At 46.6% G+C, this 22,336-nt stretch overlaps 3 protein-coding genes across 4 annotated transcripts; 2 read left to right on the top strand and 1 right to left on the bottom strand.

The window, feature by feature from the left end:
- Positions 1–232: 232 nt before the first annotated feature.
- Positions 233–3,156, bottom strand: MPST (mercaptopyruvate sulfurtransferase). The gene is made up of 3 exons (XM_055711530.1): positions 3,016–3,156; positions 1,807–2,459; positions 233–1,222 (listed from the first exon to the last, which is right to left on the bottom strand). Exons 2-3 carry the CDS (start codon positions 2,399–2,401, stop codon positions 924–926), a joined length of 894 nt encoding a protein of 297 aa, XP_055567505.1. The 5' UTR covers positions 2,402–2,459; positions 3,016–3,156; the 3' UTR covers positions 233–923.
- A 17-nt stretch (positions 3,157–3,173) lies between these two features.
- On the top strand, positions 3,174–11,803 carry TST (thiosulfate sulfurtransferase). The gene is made up of 2 exons (XM_005446765.4): positions 3,174–3,838; positions 11,324–11,803. Exons 1-2 carry the CDS (start codon positions 3,253–3,255, stop codon positions 11,620–11,622), a joined length of 885 nt encoding a protein of 294 aa, XP_005446822.3. The 5' UTR covers positions 3,174–3,252; the 3' UTR covers positions 11,623–11,803.
- Positions 11,804–16,161: 4,358 nt separating this feature from the next.
- On the top strand, positions 16,162–20,076 carry CIMIP4 (ciliary microtubule inner protein 4). 2 transcript variants are annotated; one of them, XM_027816015.2, is made up of 4 exons: positions 16,162–16,504; positions 16,588–16,735; positions 17,973–18,083; positions 18,290–20,076. In XM_027816015.2, the coding sequence occupies exons 1-4, from the start codon at positions 16,451–16,453 to the stop codon at positions 18,373–18,375; spliced, it is 399 nt and encodes a 132-aa protein (XP_027671816.2). In that variant the 5' UTR covers positions 16,162–16,450; the 3' UTR covers positions 18,376–20,076. The 2 variants fall into 2 exon arrangements, with proteins under 2 accessions (XP_027671816.2, XP_055567506.1); XM_055711531.1 differs by having other exon boundaries at positions 16,162–16,735.
- The last annotated feature ends 2,260 nt before the right edge of the window (positions 20,077–22,336 follow it).

Raw genomic sequence — 22,336 nt, 5'->3', positions numbered from 1 at the left:
AAAGCAAAGGGACAAGGACCAAAAGGAGGAAGATTGTGAAAAGTCCCAAGAGAGAGGCATGCCATTTTCTTTCCTGGGCCAAATAGCTTGTTGAGGGTAAGAGACATAGTTCTACTCATGGAGAAAAGGAAACATCTCATTTGAATCATCAAGACAAAGGGATCCCATAAAAACAGAGTTCCTGAAAAGGAACTACCCACGCAACACTCATATAAGTTTGATTCAGCAGAAAGACCTTGAAACACATGTTTATTTACCCTTTTTTAATCCCAGAATCTTCTCTTTTTCTCAAGAGGAATTTTGGACTACGGGGGTACAAAACTGGCTAAGTACACACTTCAGGTAAGAGTCCAAGTGCAAGAAGAAATCCAAACCAAGTCTCTAACCCAAGTGCCAACCTGGAAACCATATTTGCTCCTTTAACAGCTATGTCTTTCCCCAAAGTTTTACACTCAAAATGTCCATAAAGTGCACGGATGGCTTGTAGGACAGAGGCAGAGAGCAGGATCATGAGGCACAGTTGTACAAGTACGACCATCCTATGAGTGAACATGGTGAAATGTCTCAAGTCATGAGCTTGGCTTGGTTCAACTACTTCCCCATGCTGCCACCAGCACTCTCTCCCATCTGATTTCATAAAAAGGCCACAGAATCATAGAATGGCTGAGGTTGGAAGCAACCTTGGGAGGATATCTGGTTCACGCCACTTGCTCAAGCAAGGTCACCTAGAGCTGGCTGCCCAGGTCATCTTTATGCTCCTAAGCAGGAGCAGTAGGGTAAGGAAAAAGTGTCAAAGCACCACGTGCCCACACTTGTTACCCAACCCCTTGACCTCAAGACACTTAACCAGGAATGCTAAACCCATCTTTTCCAAATCCTGTTTCAAGGCAAATTATCTGCACAATGGGAGACGAAGCAGCTCATTACACTGTCTTCCCCTTTCCCTCAGAAATAATATTTTCAGGCTGTGCCCGCATGTACCATTCCACCCAGGCCCCATCATACACAGCAACATCTGGTTTGCCACAGAGGTATGCCCCCAGAGCCACGTGGCAGGCAGTGACCCCAGAGCCACATGTGGCTACCACCGGCTTTAAGAGGTCCACCTTCTTCTCCTGGAACAGACTGCGGATCTGTTCAGGGGTCTTCTCTAAGCCAGCCTCTGTGAGAAAATCGGAGAAGGGGATATTCATCGACCCAGGGACATGACCAGGCTCGATTCCTGGAGGAAAAGCAATACAGATAGGAATTAACCTCTGCTGTCTAGGACAAATCTATTTCAAAACCCGTTCTCTGTTTCACTGGGAAGAATATTTATTGTTTAGTGTATTTTTTAAAAACAAATATATTTATTTTTGTTAAACTTTGCTTTACTAGGTTATTGATTACTCAGGAATGATGGCTCTAACCTTCAGGTTACCACATGGACACCATGCTGTCAAGTTCTGTTCTTCCTCCCAGTTCCCTCCATGCTGCCCATATGTGAGCAACCCTCTCTGATGAGGCACTGACTGAAGCACCTCCACAGGCCCTTCTGAGGAGGAGGGTAGCACCAGTACACGAAGAGACCAATGACTATCTTTGAGGTGTATGAAAGCTATGCTTCTCAACCCAGCTCCTCACAAGAGCAAAAAATACACAGCTGCCCCACTCCTGAATTTTCAAAGAGCAGCACTTGCTAGTCAAAAGGAGGGGAGGACAGGTGGATACACTGCCTCTGGTCCCATCCCATAAAGGACAACCATATTTCCCTTCATCACCTCTACTGAAGTCAAACTGATCGGCACCTTAAATGAAGCACATTACCATCTCGGGGCTCTGGCTCTACTCCCCGGAACCGTCCTGCAGCGCGCGCATCCACTAGCTGGAAGCGGTGGGAATCCAAGTTATCTAAGACATCTTCGTATGTTTTCACCAGGGACTTGTCCAGGGAGGCGTGGAACTCTGAGGGAGATATCTGGCTTTTCCCAGAGCTCACTGCATTCCCTTCTCGCTGCCAGTTCTTCAGGCCACCATCCAGAAGGGAGACGGCTTCATGTCCGAAGGCCCGGAACATCCACCACACCCGGGGTGCTGAGAAGAGACCTTGGTCGCTGCCATCATACACCACAACATGGGAATCATTCCCCACACCCAGCTTCCCCACATACTCAGCAAAGTCATCAGCCTTGGGCAGCATGTGATCGTAAGGTGAAGTACGATCACTGCACTGATCGATGTCGAAGAAAACTGCTCCAGGGATATGGCGCTCCTCAAATTCCCGCTTTGGGTCACGCTTCATCTTTGGCAAATACCATGATGCATCCACGATTCTCAAGGCGAGACCAGCCTGCTGGGACTTGATGGCTTCCGAAAGCCATTTGGCAGACACAAGCGCACGGTAGAGGAGTTGTTGTGACATTGTTCCCGAGTCCTGGATGAAATTACCCGATTCCTGGGATCTGCCTGAATCCACCTGACTGCAAAAGGAAGAAAGTCACAAAATACGAGACCAGCTTACAAAAAGCAAATGGATGAAGATGCATTTTAGGACCAAAGACCTGCGTCTGCACTGAGGTGCTGGCTAAGCCTACACTGAGGGGGCTGAAATGCTCCAGCCCTGGAAACGGTTTCAGAGAGCTCAGCCCAAACCCTGCCCCGGGCGGGACAGCCACGGCACGGCCCTGCCCTGCGCCCAGACTCCCGAAGGCCACCCGGTCTCCGCACCTCCAGCGACCACCGGCCACGCTGACAGCAGCGGCTGCCCCGGGGACCCTGCGCTGCGGGGACCGAGCGCCCGCGGCCAGGCACGGCCCCGCGACGAGGGGGGCTCTGCCCCACCGCTCTCACCGCCCCGGAGCACGTCTCCAGCCGAGGCCTCACCGGGGCCCTGGCGCCCCTCACGCAGCCTGAGCCCCCGCCGCCTCCCGCTGCGACCCCTCCCGCCCCGGACGCCCCCAGCCCCGGCGGGGCCGCGGCTCCCTCCGCGCAGCAGCGGGGGGAGGAGCGGGGCCGTCCTGCCGCGACGCCCCGTACCTCCGTGCCGGGCCTCAGCCGAGCAGCACCCGCCCTCGGTCCCCGCCAGCCATGGCCGCCGCCGGGGGGCGGGAACCGGGGTCCTCCCAGGGGGCCGGTCCCGGGCGGTGCGACCCGGCCCCGCGCCGCCCCCTCGGGCCGCCCCCCGGCCAGCGGCCGCCCGCCGCCGCCATTTTGTGTGTGTGTGTCCGTGTCCCCGGCGGCGGCGGCGCCCCCTCCCGGCCTCGGCCCTCCGGGATGGCGCGGCAGGTGCTGAGCAGGCCGCTGGTCACCGCCAAATGGCTCTCGGAGGCCGTGCGGGCCGGGCGGGTGGGACCGGGCCTGCGGGTTCTGGACGCCTCCTGGTACCCGCCACAGGAGCGGAATGCCCGGCAGGAGTTCAAGGAGAGGCACATCCCCGGCGCGTCCTTCTTCGACATCGAGGAGTGCCGGGACCAGGCCTCCCCCTACGACTTCATGCTGCCCAGCGAGTCCCACTTCGCCGACTATGTGGGGCGCCTGGGGGTCAGCAACGACACCCACGTGGTGGTGTACGACGGGGACGAGCTGGGCACCTTCTACGCGCCCCGCGCCTGGTGGATGTTCCGGGCCTTCGGGCACAAGGAGGTCTCTGTGCTGAACGGTGGCTTCAAGAACTGGGTGAAGGAGGGCCACCCTGTCACGGCGGAGGTCAGCCAGCCCGCCCCAGCTGTCTTTAAGGCCAAGCTGAACATGGCTCTGCTGAAGACCTTCGAGGAGATGATCCAGAATGTGGTATCCCTGCAGTTCCAGGTGGTGGATTCCCGCCCCGAGGGCCGGTTCCAGGGCACAGAGCTGGACCAAGGTAATGGAGGTGGGAATGGCACCTGCCCCCCTGCACCAGAGCGGGATGAGTGTTGATATGGCTCTGGGCGAAACAACTCCTCCCCACCAGCAAACATTTTCCTTATGCCCAGGCGTGCCTCTGCCTAACTCGGCAATTTACCTTAAAGGATCCACAGTTGAGCATTTGGATCCCGGTGCCCTCACAGAATGATTTTTTTGTAGTTGGTTGTAAAGCTGCAGGAGGAAATAGCAGGAAAGGTCTGCAGTCAGTTGGTTCCAGGATCCCCCATCCCACACTCTGCAGAAGTTAATCAGACAGAATGCAAACGCAGGAGGTAAGAACTCCCAGTGGTTTGCTCACGGTCCTATCTAACACTAGCAGACACGCACAAACTATCAGTATTCATACAGGCAACCCTCACCATAATGAATGCACGAGCAAAAGCCCAGGTTTTAGGCAGCACAGTAACCCGAGAGACATTTTCCTTCTCACTCTGGTTTCCAGCAAATAGAGAACTTGCTTAACCTGATCTTTGTCCTTCGTAAGAAAAGCCCCAAACCCTTCGTGAATGTATTGGCTGTCAGCTTCTCTCTTTTGGATGCCCCAAGTAATAGGAACAAAAATTAATTTTGTTACCTCAGTCAAATACTGGACGTGCAATCAGCAGGGGTGGAAGAAGTCCTGTGCAGTAGGGACAGCTAGTAGCGCAATGTGCCTGGAATGAAATTTAAGGTGGTTGGTAGAGGTGGCCCTTACTGTGTAATTTAAGCCTTGGTGTATCCCAGAATAACCTCTTCTCTGAAAGGGAATCACAGAAGTGATTTAGAAAGAATTGCAGAGTTTCAAAAAAGCAAACAAAAGCTCAGCAACAGTTTTTGGGTCTGAGTTGAGCTCCACACTGCAGGAGCGGGTGTGCAGCCAGCCTCTGTGGTCCTGAGGCAAGTACTGCGCTGCTGCTTTGCAGGTCAGTTGTCATTCTGTTCTGGCTGTTTTCATACGCTGCTGTACGGTCATTGTGTGTAACTCCTGAAAGAAATTACCACGTCCAAACCTCAGTAGCGTTTGGCTGTAGCACGTGGTTTGCCTAAGTGTCTGCAGTGGGCACCCCCCATCAAACACACTTGACCTGTGCAAGACAATGCAGAAGGCGAGAAAGGTAACGGGAGCGACAGAGGCGACTGTTGCAGAGAGAGAGGGGCAGTTAGGCTTATCGCTTTTTCTGTTCCTTCACCTACTGCAGCCCTACTGCACTTTGACATTGACAGTTGAATTTTAACCTCAAGATGTGAATAAAACACTCCTTGCTGGGAGCTGGTGGATTTTGTGTTCTCTTTCCCAAAGTGGGAGTTGTTACCAGGTGACAAATGCCACAACCCCTGACAGTGTTTTAAAACCAGATTTTTTCTTTTGAAATGAGTCAGCATGGAACAGTTTATTTGTGGTGGTCCAGTTTTGCTTCCCACAGCAGATCCAGCAGGGTAAGCACTCCAGCTGCAGCTGCTCGTTCCGCAGGAGCTTGACAGCCTTCTGAACCAGGCTAGCCAGTAGCTGTACCCAGCAGTGGGTAAAAGGCAACACTTACACCTAAAAGAGCAATTTGAAATCAATGCTGATTAATTACAGAGGTGATCCAATCAGGGAGGAGAAATGTTGCCTGCAATTTAGAGAAGAAGAATGATCTTGAGGTTAAGGAACTTGCTGCATTCTCAGGTGATTTCAGTTTAATTATTGCCTCAGCTCTTGACTTCCTAATTAAGTCAATTAATCTCTCCAGTTCCATGAACTCCATCTCTAGAAGAAGCTAATTTCAGCTCCCTCTTTTGCCTCTTTAGTTTTTCAGTTCCTTGTGGTAAGAATTAGCTGTCCCTGTTTTATTTTAATGCAGCAGCTACCTTGCTGGGATTTAGACCTGTGAAGTGTTTAAGATAAGCCATAATATGTGGTTAATTTTTAGTTGCTGGGAGAGGTTTACCCAGGTTGCCAGGGTGGAGAAAAAAGGATGGTGTTTCTATAAGCCAGGTCTCGTAGGTCTTAAATGCAGGTATTGCTTTGGATGAACAAGATTGGATGTTCATGTGTGATGTGCAGCATAAGCCTGTCAGATGTGCAGCTCTGAACTATGCACCGAGTGTTTAAAGGTGTCCCTGCACAGTGCTGTGTTTCTGGAGGAGCTAGTACCTCAGGCCTGCTGACTAGCTGTGATTCAGCAATGGCCCAGCTAGGTTCTGAATGGGCCTGCTTACTCAGGTGCTGTAGGGTGCAGGTCTATGCAACCAGCCTGAACTGAGACAATCCCAGGCAATCCAGGGGCAGATGATAAAAGTAATTGCATGATGGTTATCAGTGCTGACGAGTACTGGGCACTGAAAACTGAGGAACAAGAATTACAGCTGAACAAATGCATACAGAAAAGTTGCAATTGCTGAATTATTTTGCAGACACCTGAGAAAAGAGGGGAAAGTTGCCAGACAACAAACCCATCATCTAAAAAATAAAGCAAATCCAAAGTAATTTCTTGAACTTCCAGTTATTTTTCTTCTTCTCAGCCCTTGGGTAGTCCTTGTCTCCCTTGTGCATTAACAACTCTTCAGGTTTTGCCTGTTTTCCCAGCTTTCAGTCCTCCCTGCCCCAAACATAAAGCTTTTGTTCGGCTTGAATGTTCAGTGGCAATGAAAGTGAGAATGAAAAGAAGCTGCTGCTTCTCTCTCTTGTCCAAGTGGAGTCTGCAGCTGGGAGTAGGCTGGCTCTATTTTGACCAGGAAGTCATATTCAAGGTACAACATAGTGAGAGACTGTATCATTTCAGCCCACAGGAACCTACAGTCCAAAGCTGTCCGTTCCTGTGACAAAGCTGATAAACATCAGCTGCCAGAATTAGGGCTGCGGCCCTTCTGATTCTTAGAATTGACTCTTCTGGCTGACACACACACAGTATTTTGACATTGGTGGGAAAGACCTATTGATCTGACTGCGAGGACTCGCAGGGAGGTGGCCAGGACCAATCTTGAAAGTGTTCCTTCCAGTGAGTTCGTGGTACATTAGGTGAGATCACTAATGGTCCCTTCCAAGGCATACAATTTGAATGGAAGAGAGAGATAAAAAAGGAGGCAACAGAGGAGGCATTTGGAAAGGAAAAGCTATCTGCAGCCAGCCAACTCCAAGACCGGGGGAGTTAAATGTGGGCAAGGCACATCTTTTATCTTTTTGACTTTAAGAAATTCCATCTGGAGGTTTCATCGCAAAGGGAAAGGTTAGAGAGAAGGGGCTAGGTAAATAGCCGACAAAATATATACATATTTAAGCAGAGAATCTTAACAGATGTGGAAAAGAGGATTAAGCAGTGAAGAAGTTAACATACCACAGGTTACAAATTGTGAGGGAGAATTGCCAGATGCCAAGCTGAGTGAGACCTGGCAAAAGGAATTAAAACAAATAACAAAAACTGCTGGAGCAAAGTGAATAAAAAGAGAACAAGGAGCGAAAGAGTAAATAGGGTTGCTATGCAGTTAGCAGGGGTTCCAAATGAAAGATTATTTGTGTACAGCCTCAGAATTATACTGAGTCTGTGCTGCTGTGTGTGTTTTTTCCTCCCCCCTGAGGCTAAGTCTGCAGAGTAGGGGGAGGGGTAGCAAGAAGAAGGGGAAAGAAGTGGAAAACGAACATTTCTAGAGAGGGAGTATAACCAAAAGAGATGTGTGAAGCAGGCGATCTTCACCCCAAATACGTGTTGAAAATCAGTCATGTGACATTGCAACTCCATGAGGCAAGAATTTAATAAATTTAATCAGAGCATGGTTCCATGGGACAGAAACACTAGCAAAGTTTGTATTTAGCACGGGAGGTACAGCACAATACAACAACTGTTGATCCATTATAACATGGATAGACTGGGAAGGCTTTCAAAAAACTCTTCAAGAAAAGTTATCTGAAGTGAAGGCAAAATTACATAAAATACCTTGGCAAATTTGCACTGCAGCCAAAGGCTCTATTTCCTTGCCAACAGAATTGATTTGCCAGATAAGGGAAATGGGAACCTGCATGCCTGGAAGTTATGTCTGATCTGTTCTTCCATCACTGGAAGCACCTATGAGGTAGACTTGTTCCATTTGGACTTCATTAATACTTTGGACATAATATTAGAGGGGCAATCATTAGTTCATCACGAGAAGGGGGCAAATAGCACAAGTACTGTTAGATTCCTAAAAAAATGACTGAAAGGGAGATAAGGAAAATAACAGTAGCTTGTGCTGAAAGCAGATCTGTGGGGCTGGAAGCTGCCAGCACGGTCCCATCGTTATGCTTCTATGTTCTATTTAATATTTTTCTGAATTATTGAGCCACTGAAAATAGGTAGTTTTTACTGAAATGTGTTGCTGGCACAGTCTTGGGAAGGTTTAAATGATCATGTAGGGAGTATTATGTGAGGTACCGCCTGCAGTGATAGAGTGACAGGAGGTATAAGGCTAGAGAGAGCGGGGTTGGATGCTTAGTAGCCCAAAACACTTAATTGCTTGTAGTTTCTCTTACAAGCTGAAGACACACATTTGGAAGCAATAGAAGAGTGTAAGACTTGAGTGAATTAGTTGGGTGCAAGAACCTCAGATGCAGTTTAGCCTTGAAAACAGCAATTATTAACCTCCTGTGTACCAGTCGAGATGCTAGGAAATGCCACTTCCTTACCTAGAAGCCTGGTGGTCACTTAGAACTGTTCCTAGATGGCCAAGACAGTGAAAAGTGTATCTAAAGAGCTCTTACTAGGTTTAGGCTAAGGCCATGAGGCTGTTAGGAATGCTGAATGCTCACCCTCAGTATGTCGGAGCAATAGCAGAAAAGGAGAAAAACTATTTCAGCCGCAGGGCAATGTTAGCTCAGGGATAAATGCTGTATGGACTGACTGTGACAAGTTTAACATTGGAAATGAAATTCCTCCATGAGCAAGGAGGTGTTTCAGCAGGAAGTTTTGTGGCAGGAATCCAAACTGGTTCTGAGATGGATGCTTTTATGAGAGAGACCCTATAAAGAAATCTCTGTAGTAGCTGGCAGCTAGGCTTTGTAATCCTAGGGTTCCTTCCTGGACTTTCTAAGGGTGACTGCATGAATCTGGCGTGGAGTATGCTCAGTGTCATACGAGGCAGGAGCAGATGTATCCTCTCCCCATTTCAGATCCCAGCTGTGTCCAGCCTCGCCTTCCAGTCCTGTGTTTCTCTGCTCTTGTCCTAGCAGACAGAGACATGATAAAACATCCTCAGTCACTCAAGAGCGCTTCTTAGGCAGTCCAAGGGATTGTGGTTGTGCAATGTCAGCTCTTTCTTTCAGCTGAACACCCACATGCATCAGTAAATGCAGTTTTTACAGGTTTCCCCATCTTTTACTCACAGAGTGCAAGCACTGGTCTCCGACTCCAACAGACTCTTGAATCTCTGGATCAAGAAAGTCTCCCGACAGATCAAAGTAAAAAATGCTCTAAAATGAGACTGTTCTCTTCAGACCCGCTCAGCTCCTAACTGAAGAGTTATTTAAGGGTGGTGAGTGTATGTCATGCCAGTCTCCATAAGACTGGGGTACAAACCTCTACCTATTTTAAGATGTGTGAACAGTCTAGAAAAGTGATCAATAAGAATTGAATCAGTGGCCCAGCAAGCTTTTTTGAGCAAGACCTGGCCCTTCTAGTTCAGCTCCCAGGACTTCTTGATCTCAGTACACTTCCCAGTGCCCTAGGATGGTGTGACAGCGCTGTTCTGCAGCTCACAGACTTGCCTGGTGATCACCAGTACTGCAGCAGAGCCTTGCAGAAATCGCTTGCCAAAGGACAGGGTCAGGACCATTCACTCTGTGGAAAAGCAGCAGCCTAACCCAGGCATGTAACTCTCCAGTAAGAAGCTCTGCAGTCTGAGAACTACAAGCAAGGTTTTCTCACACTCATTTTTTGTATTGTTTTTATTTCCTCTCTGTCATACAGACACTATATTAATAAGCATGGGGTTTGCAGTTCTCTGTACTGAAGCGATGAACTGTTGTTTTCTGGAACTGGAAAAAATGTGGTGAAAGCAACAGTCCAAAATACTGTCTTTTTTTGTTTGGTTGGTTTTGTTGTTTGTTTTTTTGTTTTTTTTTTTAAATATTGGTTCCTCCAGAAGTCAGCAGTTATTCTCCTGACTTCTCCCTGTAATGCTAAACACTTCTGAAGGATTCATGAGGTGATTGGTAGACAACAGTGCCAGATTACTAAGGCACTCTGGGGGTGCTGACAAAGAGGGTCCATCTGGAACAGGGAGAGATCTTGTGAAGCTGGCTCAGCAATTTTGGTTGTCTTTAGGCTCTCAGTCTTTGCCCAGCAGAGAAAAAATCCCCTCCTCAGTACCTCACCAAAACCCTGTTTTCCCCTTATGACATATGTCATGACATCACTCTGCATGAGTGATGAAACTGCAGTGTCATTATAATGTGTGATGTCAGTCTCTGACTAGATATAATTTAATCATTTGACTGTAACAGAGGTTCCCCACCCCAATCTGTCCCATCTCCTGAGATCAGTTACCCTGATAACTTAGGCAGGTGGACAGCTGTCAGTGAAACATTACTATTCATGTGACTTTCCCAGGGCTGTCCCATTAGAAGTCCAGACCTAGCAAGGAACCATTCCCTGAAATGCATTTCTAACATAATATGTAATGTTTCCTGCTCCAATAAGGCTCAATCAAAAGCCTCTTGAAGTCAGTGGAAAAGCTTCCACGGAGTGTAATGGACTTTGCTAAGCCTATAGTGACAGAGTTTGAATTTCAAGAGCGCAATGAAAACTCTCTAAAGACCTTGTACTTGAGATGCAACTTTCAACTTCCCTGAAGTGGTTGTTTATACCAGTAAAAAAACCAGAACCCATGCTGATTTCATCCATGGAGCAGATAAAAAGTGATACAAAATCTAAATTCTTACTTCTCTGACCCCATTGTCTCAGGATAGCTACCTCAACAGTAATGTGGCTGACTTTGAGGTTGCTTTACTTTCCTGAAATATGATTTCAAGGTGACAGAAGAATAAACTGTGAACATAACTTTTCACAAATTCCACATACAAGTCACACTTCTGCTTCTGAAAGCTGTGTCATTGCACGCTGCTGGCATACTTGGGGGAGGTCAGAAATGCACTGCTGCATTCCTCTTTACACAGATCCCCTTAATGTCTTTGTTACAATCTTTTCTGTGGTAGTTGATTATTGTCATGTCTAGGGCTTCTTCAGATTTCTATCTCTTACTGCTTTCAGGAGGGGAAAGAGTTTGCTAAAAATTCAGGAATTTTTGACCAGCAAAGTTGAATAATCTTTGTCCTCCTCTTTTTAGCCTCATACTGCTTTGCATCTTCATTATCATCTGAAACAAATTAGCATCTTGGAGACAGTGGGAGTATTTGCAGTGATGTCTCTTTAATGTCTCTTTTGCAGGTGTCTTTCATCACCTAGGTTAATGTCTCCTTGCTCAAGTTTCTTTCTGTTGTTCACTCTTGCAGGGCTGGAATCTGGTCACATCCCTGGTGCCGTGAACATACCCTTCCGCTCATTCCTAACAGAAACTGGCCATGAGAAGAGTATTGAGGAGATACAACAAATATTCCGGGAGAAGAAAGTGGATCTCTCAAAGCCGCTGACAGCCACGTGCCGCAAAGGTGTCACAGCATGTCACATTGCCTTGGCAGCCTACCTGTGTGGCAAGCGTGATGTGGCTGTTTATGATGGTTCCTGGTCAGAGTGGTTCCACCGTGCCCCACCTCGCTACAAGGTCTCTGAGTTGAAGCGCAACAAGGCCTAGGAGAGTTTCTCTTGGGCAATGAGATCTAGCAGCTGTCTCCAGTCCAGGATACAGGGAAAGGGAGCAGGTGAAAATAAAGCAAGAGCATGCTGATTTATATTTTGCCAGTTTTTCTAAGAATGATCAGCAGATTCCTATTGATCTTTCAGTTTCTCACAATGAATAAAATCTACTTCTAAGAGATTTATCTGTGAATATTTCTAATTCTTCTCTGTTGCCTGTGACCTGCTTGTGCTGGGTGGGAAAAACAGCTTTGCAACATGAAGGAGAGTTGTGGTCTTCCCTCGAGACTTGCAGAAATTCCAGTGGCCTGGTGAGAGCTCAGGTCCCTGGCAGAGCAGAATGGATGAAAACCCTGGGGCTAAATTACAGCACTGGGTGCTGAACAGAGGAGGGCCAAGCTGTGGTTCTGTCATTGACTCAACGTAAGACCTTTTGCCTGCCCACCATCTCCCCTTTTCCAGCGTGGAAAATGGGGGCATCTTCCCCCTCCTCTCTGATGGGGGTCAGTGAGTTCATGTGAAACATTCAGGGGTGACAGGAGATCCAGTTCTGCTGCAATACGGTCTTGTTGATTATCACAACTGTGTTAATGAGTCTCCAAGAAATCCTGTGTATGTGATGAGAACTTCTGGGCACAGGTGATTGATGAGATACGAGCCTTTTACTCTCCTCCTTATTTGTTTTTTCAATCAGTAAGGATGACCCTGATCTCGGCCATGTTTCTTCTGGTTCCCATGGAGACCACAGCTCATAAAGGGAGGGATGTTCCCTAGCAACCATATCTGCTCTTCAGCCTTCATTCCACCTCCATAGCTGGACTTCAGCCGGACGTGCCTGCTTTGTACTAACCACTGTAGCACCATGTCAGGGATCATGGACCAGGTGAGAGAGGTAGTTATAGAAGAGGCTTTGCCTCTTGTTAAATTCTGGATCTTTTTTTTAAAACAAAAAGACAAAAAAAAAAAAACCCAAACCAAAAAAACGCACCAAAACCAAAAAAAGATCCAATGTCAGTTTAATGCCTGTGGGGTTTCTCAGGTCTGGAAGGTCACCAAAATCTTGTATTTTGGAGGCCTGGCTGTATTTTGGAGGCAGGCATATGAGACCATTCTTGACCACATCTGGTGGCTGGTGAGAATGGTGTACCAATTCCTACACCTGCCTGAGGAGGTTAATATTCTGCCTGGGAAAGACAGTTCCATCTTTCCTCGACAGCTGCATGTCAGGAAAGCCAGAGTGTTAGGCTATGCTAAATGTACATTTTTGGGACTTTTTTAATTCAGAAAGAAAGATCAAGTTTAATCATTTTTAGCTCTTTGATCAAAATATGTCTTCTCTGGTATGTCATCTGTTGTCCCTCACAGAATTGGCCTAGCAGAGGAATAAGTAGGCATAGGTCTGTGTCTTCTGTTATCCAGGAGGATGGTAGAAGGGCTTAAAGTCTTTCTTGGCATCAAGGTGTAAGAGTCTCAGAGTGGTGCTTTGACTTTGGACCTTCAGGCTTAGAAGTAAAATGAAAATAAGGAATAACAATAACATCATATACTGTTACAAACTAGAATAGTAATAGTTGGCTTCAGTGTAATAGGCTTCGGTGTCATTTTGTCCAGGAGGAACTGGGGAAATGAAAGTTATCAATGAATGGGATTTGGGAAATGAGCACATTGCCTCATTACACAGAAATTCTGTTTCTTTGGAAGAAATAGGAGAGGAGGAGCTTTTACACAACAGACTGGAAAGTTCTTTCCGCTGAATATAGTAATAATAACAAACAGACATGGTTTTGTTTTAAGTAGGAGGTGGGAGGTAACACAGGAGTTTATTTAGCAACACAGATTCCTGCAGTTTGATCATGTGTAAATGTTTGGCTCTTCTTTAAAAAGAATGAAAAGCGATACAGAAAAGAAGCAGCTTGTGCCCTGTGAGCCAGGACTAGCTTCCTCTCGTCATCTCTTGTGGCCGCCCTGTTCTTTTTGTGGGAGAGGTTCTGTCTCAATACATTTGCAGAGTGCACAGCACTGATTCCTGGGGTCTGATTGATACAGTAACTTCAGCTTCAAGATCCCAATGTTGTACTAGACGTGCTGCTGCAAAGTACTGGCATAGTATAAAACAGAAGCTGCTGGTTCAAGTCAGCCCTGGTGAGTTGACTTTGAACTGGTAGGCTTCCTACACGTGGTGTCTTCATTCCAATAACTAGCTCAGGAGCAGAAGGTAAGCATATATGTCATGTCATGAGCTAATTTGACAAATGCAGCCATATATCCCTACCTGATCCAGATCCCATTTGTACTGATGCTAGTGCCAGCAGGCTCACAATTACCATATTCACCACTGTGGGCCATGGCTTCAGTTGTAACCTGTCACAGGTTGCACATGGGCTAAGCCTCTAGGATCCTGCTGAGATGAGAAACAGACCATCAGCAGGACATGACTGAGGGGTTCACAGACATTCCCTCTGCAGGAAAGGCATGAGCTTCCTCCTATTGCAGGAGGCAGTTTGCAAAGGCTGGGAGTTGGATCAATCACATCAGCAGGACTAGCAAACAAACGGGATGGTCTGTGCCAGAATCAGGGAAGAAACCCTGTCTCCAGCCTGTCTCTCTTCCTTTGCATAGACAGCATTGCACAGGCATTTTATATTTATCACCTCCTCTCCCCATTTTTTGTGGCCTTTGATACACTAAGAGAAGGAACTGTTGTAATTGTACAGTACATGACAGATCTGACAACTCTGGGTGCTATAGAATAAAAAAAATATCACATTTTCACTGAGTTTATTTCCATTTTGGCTTCTATCTGCACGACTGCATGCGAAAACTTTAGCAGCTCAGTATTCCCCAGAAGCACTGGTTGGCCGTGTCCTAGGCAGGCTGTCCCATGAGTTGTTAATGTGAAATCCTGCAGGACTTCTGTGCTTGTTTAACCTGAGAGGATTGTGGGTTGTAGGAACAACCGTGCAGGCAGGGACAGCTCTGTCTTGATCTAGGATGGTGTATAATACATTTGTGTGAGAATAACCTAGGTCATCTAAAGATAAGCAGGACGACTGTCCCTTTCCTTCCTGTCTCTGAGCCTGACACAGCCTTTGTTTCTGTTCCAAGGGTGTGCTAGAAGTTCCAACTTCCCCTACACCTGATGTGGCAGAAAGTGACTTTTTGCTGGCCAACAGTAGTTTAGGTAAGCAGGATGGCAGAGAAGCTCTCCCTCCTTCAGAGCTTGCTTTGCAGTACAGCTTGTGAGGCTGTGTTTCATTCCCTCCCTCTCTTCATGCCATTCAGATTTACATGTACCTCTGTGGGTGAAAACTTCTCAAACAGGGATCCTGTTGATCCAGGCTGATGGGTTAAAATCCACTTGCCCCAAGTGTGTCTTCCTTCACTGGTGGATTTGTCTCACTGTCTTGTTGCACAAGGACAGTAAGCCACTGATGTACTGTAAACTCATCAGCAAATACCCATGAGCCACAGAGACTGTAAGAGCGTGTTCGTGTTCATGAGAGTGATCCTGTCTTGGAGCGGCCTTTACACATAAAAAAACACAGACCTTTGTGTGCATGTTTGACCACAAGATTTTTACTTCCACAATTCTGTGAATGTTCATCTCTCAAGAGCATTTAAGACTCCTCAGGAGCCTTCACCTGGTTCAGCAGGAAGATTGGTATAATGCTGCTAGGTTGTTGGGTTTTTTCTCTTTTCTCTCCCTGTTTGGGATCTTTAATGTTTCTGGTTTTGTCTGACAATGACACCATGACATGTCCAGTTGTTTCGAGCTCCATTTATGGCACCATCTGTCATTAAAACAATATCAAATTCACTGAGTTAATGTTTTTGTCTTTAAGTGGAACCTGAGAAAGGGAAAAAGGAGCATCTTCCAGAAAGTTTAGGTCCCAGCAGAGAGAGAATGTCCCAAAGGAGCTCCAGCAGAGCCTCCTGGAAGATCTCCAAGGGCCCAGTGGCTCAGGGAACAGCACAGAATTCCACATCTGTTAAATCCCAGGCATCTCCTTTTGCAAAGTGCATTCAGACTGAAAAAGGGAGCAAACAGAGTCTGCAGGCCAAAACTCCCCCCACACAGAGTGCTCATTCAAGAAGCCTTGAAGACAAAAGAGAAGATAGTTCTGCCACTGAAGACCTAATAGTGGGGCATAAGCCAAGAGAGAGGAGCAGCACTTACCACCTGTCTGCAACGTCCAGGCAGCGGGAAGCAAAAGACACCAAATCTGTCTCAAATGCCAAAGAACCAGTAGCAGGCCAGCAGCAAACACTGAGGTCTAGAGGGCCTGGATCTTCCCAGAAGACCATCACAGCCAAGAAGATCTGCAGCAGATTAAGTGCCAAAGAGTCCTTAGCATCATTAAAGCCAGATATGAAAGCAGAATGGAAGCTCCTGGAGAACAGAAGCAGTTTAATCCGTGCTAATAACAAATATAAATTTGCCAGTGCAGCTGAACTTACCAGCAATGACGAGGTATTGGAGGAAGCCATTTCATGTATCCTTTGTGGCAGGTTGAAGGCTGGTTTTATGGTGTAGCAGGGTGCTGAGCAGGTGGGATATTAGCAGTATGTTAAAGCAGTTTTCTAGAAGACATGTAAAGGGATGGGTTTGGGCTTCACACTACAGGGTAGCGACACGTTCTGCAGACAGCCTGTCTCATGTCTTTTTTAATTTTGTTTTTCCATCCCGCTTTCATTTATAAGGTTGCTGCAGCCATACAGAGTCCCAACCCAGCAAGGCAAAACAGTGTGGTACCAGGACCCAGTCCAGGGCCCAACACCACCATGCCTTTCTAATTCCCCTGCTTTTTACCAGTCCTACTTGTCCCATGCAGTTTCAGTGCCTACAGAAGCCACTGAGGGAGACTCGAGGACAGACCCGGGTATGCAGGGGTGGAGATGCCAGGAGTTTGCTGCACTTAAGGAGTGTAGACTGACAGTGGCTCCTTGTTCTTCCTGTTTTCAGGAACAGGGAGCTCTGTGCAAGGCAGCATTGATCGTGGGACAGAAGAGAATCAGTGAGCGTACTGAAATGCTAAAAAACTCCTTGAACTCTACATCTTCTGCTGATTACAACCAGCTGGGTTTTAACCTGAGGTCAAATATTTTCCAAGGTGAGGGGACACGCTTAGATATGCCTGACCTTCAAAGCTGTTTCTGTCTACACTTTGCCAGGGCTCAGGTCAGCCACACTACTTTGGGTAGGGATCTGACTGTTGGTGACCCTTACTTTCTCCTCTTATCCCTTCTGTCCTTAGTCACTGCTTTTCCAGGCTGCAGTGCTTGAGGAAATGAAAGCTAGAGCCTCCCTTTCTATATATTCTAGCCCTCTCTTCTCTCATCTTTCACCCTTTTTTTTTTTCAAGGTGTGAAAAATGAAGGTGGATCATGACCACTGTTCTCCATGTTCAGAGATGTCCAAATGGGCACTATTTGCCATTCAATGTCCCCTGTCATCTCCAGTCCCAAGTTACCTCTGATTCCAATACTGACATTATTTCAAGACCTTTAGAGATGTGGGGCTCTGAAATGTCTTCACCAAAGCTCTGTTTCCAAGGTCCCCAGGCATCCCTCCAACTAAACACATATTGGGAATTAAGCATTCATCTCATTCTTGTTACCATCATGTCCAAGATACTCCAGAATAATTGTCTCTGATTCCAGTTTCTCATGTACCAGCATGAGACATTCACTTCCCTTATACAGTACATTCCATTACGAGACCTTGTGGGATATTGAAAACTGCATTGTCCTGGGTTTGTGCAGTCACACAGAAAGGAAGAACATCTTTCCCCAGGGAGCTCAAAATCATTATTATCAAAGAAAGAGTACAATAAAAAGGAAGATGATGAGGAAAGGATAAGAGATTAAAATAAAGCCCCCTCAAATGGCTAAAAGTCAAGAGGGGATAAAAGAAGTCACAGTTGGGAGCTATTTGTTACATATTATGGCAGAAAAAAAGCTCAGGAAGGCCTGGAGTGGTAAGATGGTGCTTTTCATGGAGCTGTGCTGCTGAATAGGAAGTTACTCGAATGAATGAGTGGGTTCAACAGGAGGTAAGTGGCACTTGACTAAAGAAAGGGCACTGGGATACGGATAAAAATGATACCTTGTGGCACCCTCTGTGTTGTGTCCCATACTTGAGGATGAAAAGCTGGTAAATTGACAAACACAAACTCCCCCCGGGACATTCTGAAGCTAGCACCTAGCCACACACCTGATCAGAGGTACTGCAGTCAACACATGCCTTTTCTTGAGCCCTTGGAACTGCTGGTGTTGCTCCCCTGCTCAGTTCAAGGACTGCAGTAGGGTGGTTTCTGTGTACAGTTCCTTATTTGCTGTTCCTTGTAGGTGGCCCACTGGAGAGCCGAAGCTTGATGAAAGATTCCTACACCCCTGATATAATTCAGAAGGCAATCAGGGATCCCAAGAATTGGCACGGAAGGAGGACTGATGAGCTAGGTATGGCTTCTGCCAGGAAAAATAGATCGCTGACTTCCTGAGATGGGTGCTGCTTCTGCCAAGGACAATGGATGGGTTTGGACAAAGGTGCAGGGGGACTAGAAAATGCCATTTTCACAAGAGAGGAGCTCTACAGCTAGAAGAATCCTTGACGGATGATAGCATTAGAACAGAGGCTGTAACTGTACTACGATTTGCCTTTACAGGAAAATGGCATCAGAAAAATGCCCTAAATCTCAACATGCAGAAAACATTGGAGGACAAATACGGGAAGAAAAAAAGGCAAGCCTAAGAAGATGGAGGTTGAGGATTGGAGTGCATTCAGCAAGAGATCTTTTTCCTCAGCCATCTAATAAACCTCCACCTAAAGCACGAACCCATTGCTTGCTAGTTGTCTGTGTTGCCATTGCTCTCTTCCCCTCTCAGTTAGGGTGTCTTTGGGGAGAGTAATGCAAGATAAATCTGAATGTGAATGCAAAACAAATCCCTTTCTTGGTCACTGTAAGGCGGGGCTGATCAGTGTGTGAGGCACACACCCTCACAGAGGGATGTGCTGGTGAAAGGAGGCCGTATAGAAATTCATCTGCTAAGCACGTAAGGTGGAGCAGGACCTGTGAGCAGTGTAAAAGGGTGATGGCGGGAGGTGGAAGGAGGTGTGCGGGTGCGTGTGTATGTGCAAACTCATGTTTGCCAGAAGGTTCACAGTACTTTGACAGCTGCCCCAGCAGTCCAGAGAGAAGTACAGAGGATGCACTGGGAATGAACCAGGCTTGCCCAAGGACCTGAATGCTGCCTCTCTCTCCCCACACTGAAGGCTGTGAAACTCCCACACATGGAAGCTTCAGGGCTGTATATGGATAGCAGCTAGACACACCAAGCACAGGACCAGCTCCCTATTGGTGTTTCCAAGGTGAATTCAGGGACTCTTGCCAGAAAGGCACAAACCAGCATCCACGCAATAACCTGGGCACAACTCTGTATGATTGGTACCAGATGTCCACATGGGGTAGGAAAGGAAGGTTCTCTGCCCACCACTCTAGTTTTGTTGTTTTATCTGCCACATGGAGGATTTCAGGGAAAGCTCTTACCCTGGCAGGGAGCAGCACAAATGGGCAAAACCAAATGGAACCTCACCTGAGGAGGCATCAGGGTATTCACTAAAGCCCGCACTATTTGTAGGTCAAGCCAATGCAAAAAAACACAGCTTATCCCACCTAAAGGGAACAGGAAAGCTACAAGAAGCCCCAGGACTTCTCCAATTTGCAAATCGCCCCACAATGTGAATGGACCCTTACCAAAGCTCTCATAAGCCCTTTCCCTTGGTCAAAGGTAAATAAATGTCTTTCAGAGAGAAGCATGTGCTTCCAGCACACAGTCTGCACAATCTGAAGTTCAGGGACTGTACCTGGACAGTAAGCAAGGACCGCCCAAGGGCTTGAATGATGCAAGACACGTAGGGTCTTCAGGGCTTCCTGATGTGTTTTTCTTACAGTATTTAATGGGCCTTATTGCAGGATCCTGCCTTCCATCTCCAAAGCACAGCAGTTTGGAGCAGCAATCACAAAGTACATGTCTGGGAATGGTGGTGCCCTGATCTTTCCTGTCTGGTCCCAAGCTTTCAGTATTTTAAAAGATTGTTGCCTGCTCCCTCATATGAACTGTTTTGGGGCAGAATTGGGGTTGTTACTTCACTCTTCATCAGCTGGGGATTAGATAACAATATGCTGACTTCATAAAATAGTGAAGGAAGTTAAAATGTAACTAATGATAATCATTTTCCACCACCAATAATTAACTGTTTGGAATTCAGATGTTTCTGGGCACATGTCCAAGTCATTCAGATTAATGAGACCGGCCAAATGGCAGCTTGTAGAATCTTCCCTGTGGGTTTTCCTTGTACATCAGCACCAAGTGGCTCCTGCCTGACCACACATCACTCTAGCTTCAGCTGAACAGCACAGCTCTGTAGGAACACCCTGTTCCCAGTGTTGCATCCAGCAGTGATGACCAGCATGACTCCAAGTACATAATAAATGCTGTCTTCAGAGACTGCAGCAGCTCCTAGTCCAGAAAACATAGAACTGAACAGAAATCTACTGACATTGTTTGGCATTCTGAAAGCGAGCAGTTCAGGGCACAGTTAGCTAATACACAAAACATAATGTGGGCTGAATCAGCACATAGATTTACAGGTCTATTTCTAATAGACATTAGGGCAGGCAGGCTGCAGGATTATGGTACAGCTTGCAGCAAATGCCCTTTGCTATCCATGAAAGGCTTATTAAGAGGCTACATCAGAAGGGAAACAGACTGAAAGGGCTTGTTGGTGCATCACTACACTTTGCCACAAACTGTGTTGTTTGCCTCCTGCAGTGGAGCAGAGTCACTTTGTACACTTTTTACAAATCAAAATATTTTCATAAGCACTTCAGTGGTACAAAACAGTTGGCATTGTCTAATGCACTCAAGTGGGTGACAGCTGTTTGATGCTAAATGAACATACATGTGGCAATCCCCCTTCATCTTCTTTGCTTTGCCAAATGTTACAGCTCAGCCAGGGGCAAAGACTTTCTGATAGGTGACACACAGAAAGCTGCGGAGATCACTGAGGTGATAGCTTTCAGTGAGGCAGTGAAGCTCCTGGGAAGAATCAATACCTGAACTCTCTGCGTGCTGAACGGGCTAGCCAGCACCTTGGCAAGGAGCATTACCCTGCGTGGCCCTCTGTTGGCTACAGTGCTTTGGGTATCCAAACATGCGTATTTAAAGCCAGCTTTGGAATCTTCGTAGCATGTCAGATGCAGTTAGACAAGAACAGGGCTGAAAGAAACACTTGCTGCAGCTGAAACCTCCCTTCTACCCATTCCTCTGGTCTCAGCAGTTCATTCCTTCTTGCTTGTTTTGTGCTGGTGCTGACACTTCCCTGCCCAACTCTGAACTGACTCAACTTGAAAAACCAGCAGAAAAATCAATACAGAAAAGCAAAGTTTAACAGGTTAACAAATTAAATTTTCTAAGCAAGCGATCTTGTTGCAGGCAAGGCAATGAGTGATGGGGTATGCAGATGTTGAGGAAGAGGAGTGGAAAGGGAGTGGAGGGGGAAATGGCCTTTCACTGCCTTTTTCACGCAGTGAGAAATCAGTTGGCCTCCGCTGTATTGTCTCACAGAACTCAGCAACACAGGTAGCCTGTATTTAAGTGATTTTACAAGGTCTGGTCATTGGGTGGCAGCTCTGAGCCAATGTTTTTACCTGACAGGACAGAACTTGGAAAAAAAATGGGTTCTTCTCTGGTTTAGCTAAACCGTTCACCGAAATAGCTGTGTAAGGACTGTTTCAGTCATCTATAAACAGTCAATGCACTTGAAATAAAGATAATCATTAGCATTTTGAAATAAAAGAGACCAATTACATCCAAGCTTCTGCAGCACTCTCCTCATACCTTCTGGTTATCCTTGCAGTAATGGGTATTTCCCAGCTGAGGCTTACACATCCCTGCAGTTGAGGCACAGATCATTTTGCAGGATATCAGTTTTACTAAAGATTTCCTGTTCTCTAGCCAATCTTTTCTTTTTTTTTTTTCTTTTCATTTAACCCTCTGACTTCTGCCTGTCATCTCATGCTGTCCTGAATGATTCCAACCTTTGGTATCACCACTACAAATGATTTTGAATGGTTCATTAAAGAAATAGAAATAGTAACAACTGCAAGAACAGGAGGTAGTCACTGCAAAAACCTTTTCCAGAGTCTTCAGCCTGCTGTTAAATTCAATCCTTTATGCTGTAAAGCTTACACTGAAATAAAACTTAAATTGAGAGCTACATTTATCCTGAAGTAAGCCCAGTACTCCTAAAATAATGGAGTACTTGCAGCAGTAAGTATCCTGCCTGTAATGGGATAAAAGAGAATTCCAGCCTGCTTGGAGTAGCTAGAGATCACAACAAAGAGGGAACAAGTGAACTGACCAGGGGATTTCACTCTTGGGCACTAGGGTTGAAATACAATTGTGTCTTAAGTTTAAAGGTATTTAAAACCCTTATCCATCAAGAGAGAATAGTGTTCTGAGGGGTAGGAATTACCTGTGGTGTGTTCCCCTTGACAGCGATAGAGCAAAAGAGCCCTGGAGCAAGAAAGTAAAAAACCTAAAAACCAAACCAAAACCCAAATGACATGTTCCCCAGGGTTCCCTTTGGGTTGTGTTTGTCACAGACTCCCCTCCAACAGCACCAAGGCTTCGTGGGCTGGAGCTGCCAA

The sequence above is a fragment of the Falco cherrug genome, chromosome 5 (assembly GCF_023634085.1).
Source record: "Falco cherrug isolate bFalChe1 chromosome 5, bFalChe1.pri, whole genome shotgun sequence".
Lineage (NCBI taxonomy): Eukaryota > Metazoa > Chordata > Aves > Falconiformes > Falconidae > Falco > Falco cherrug.
Note: the sequence above shows the minus strand (reverse complement) of the source record. Positions and strands in the feature narration are given on the sequence as shown.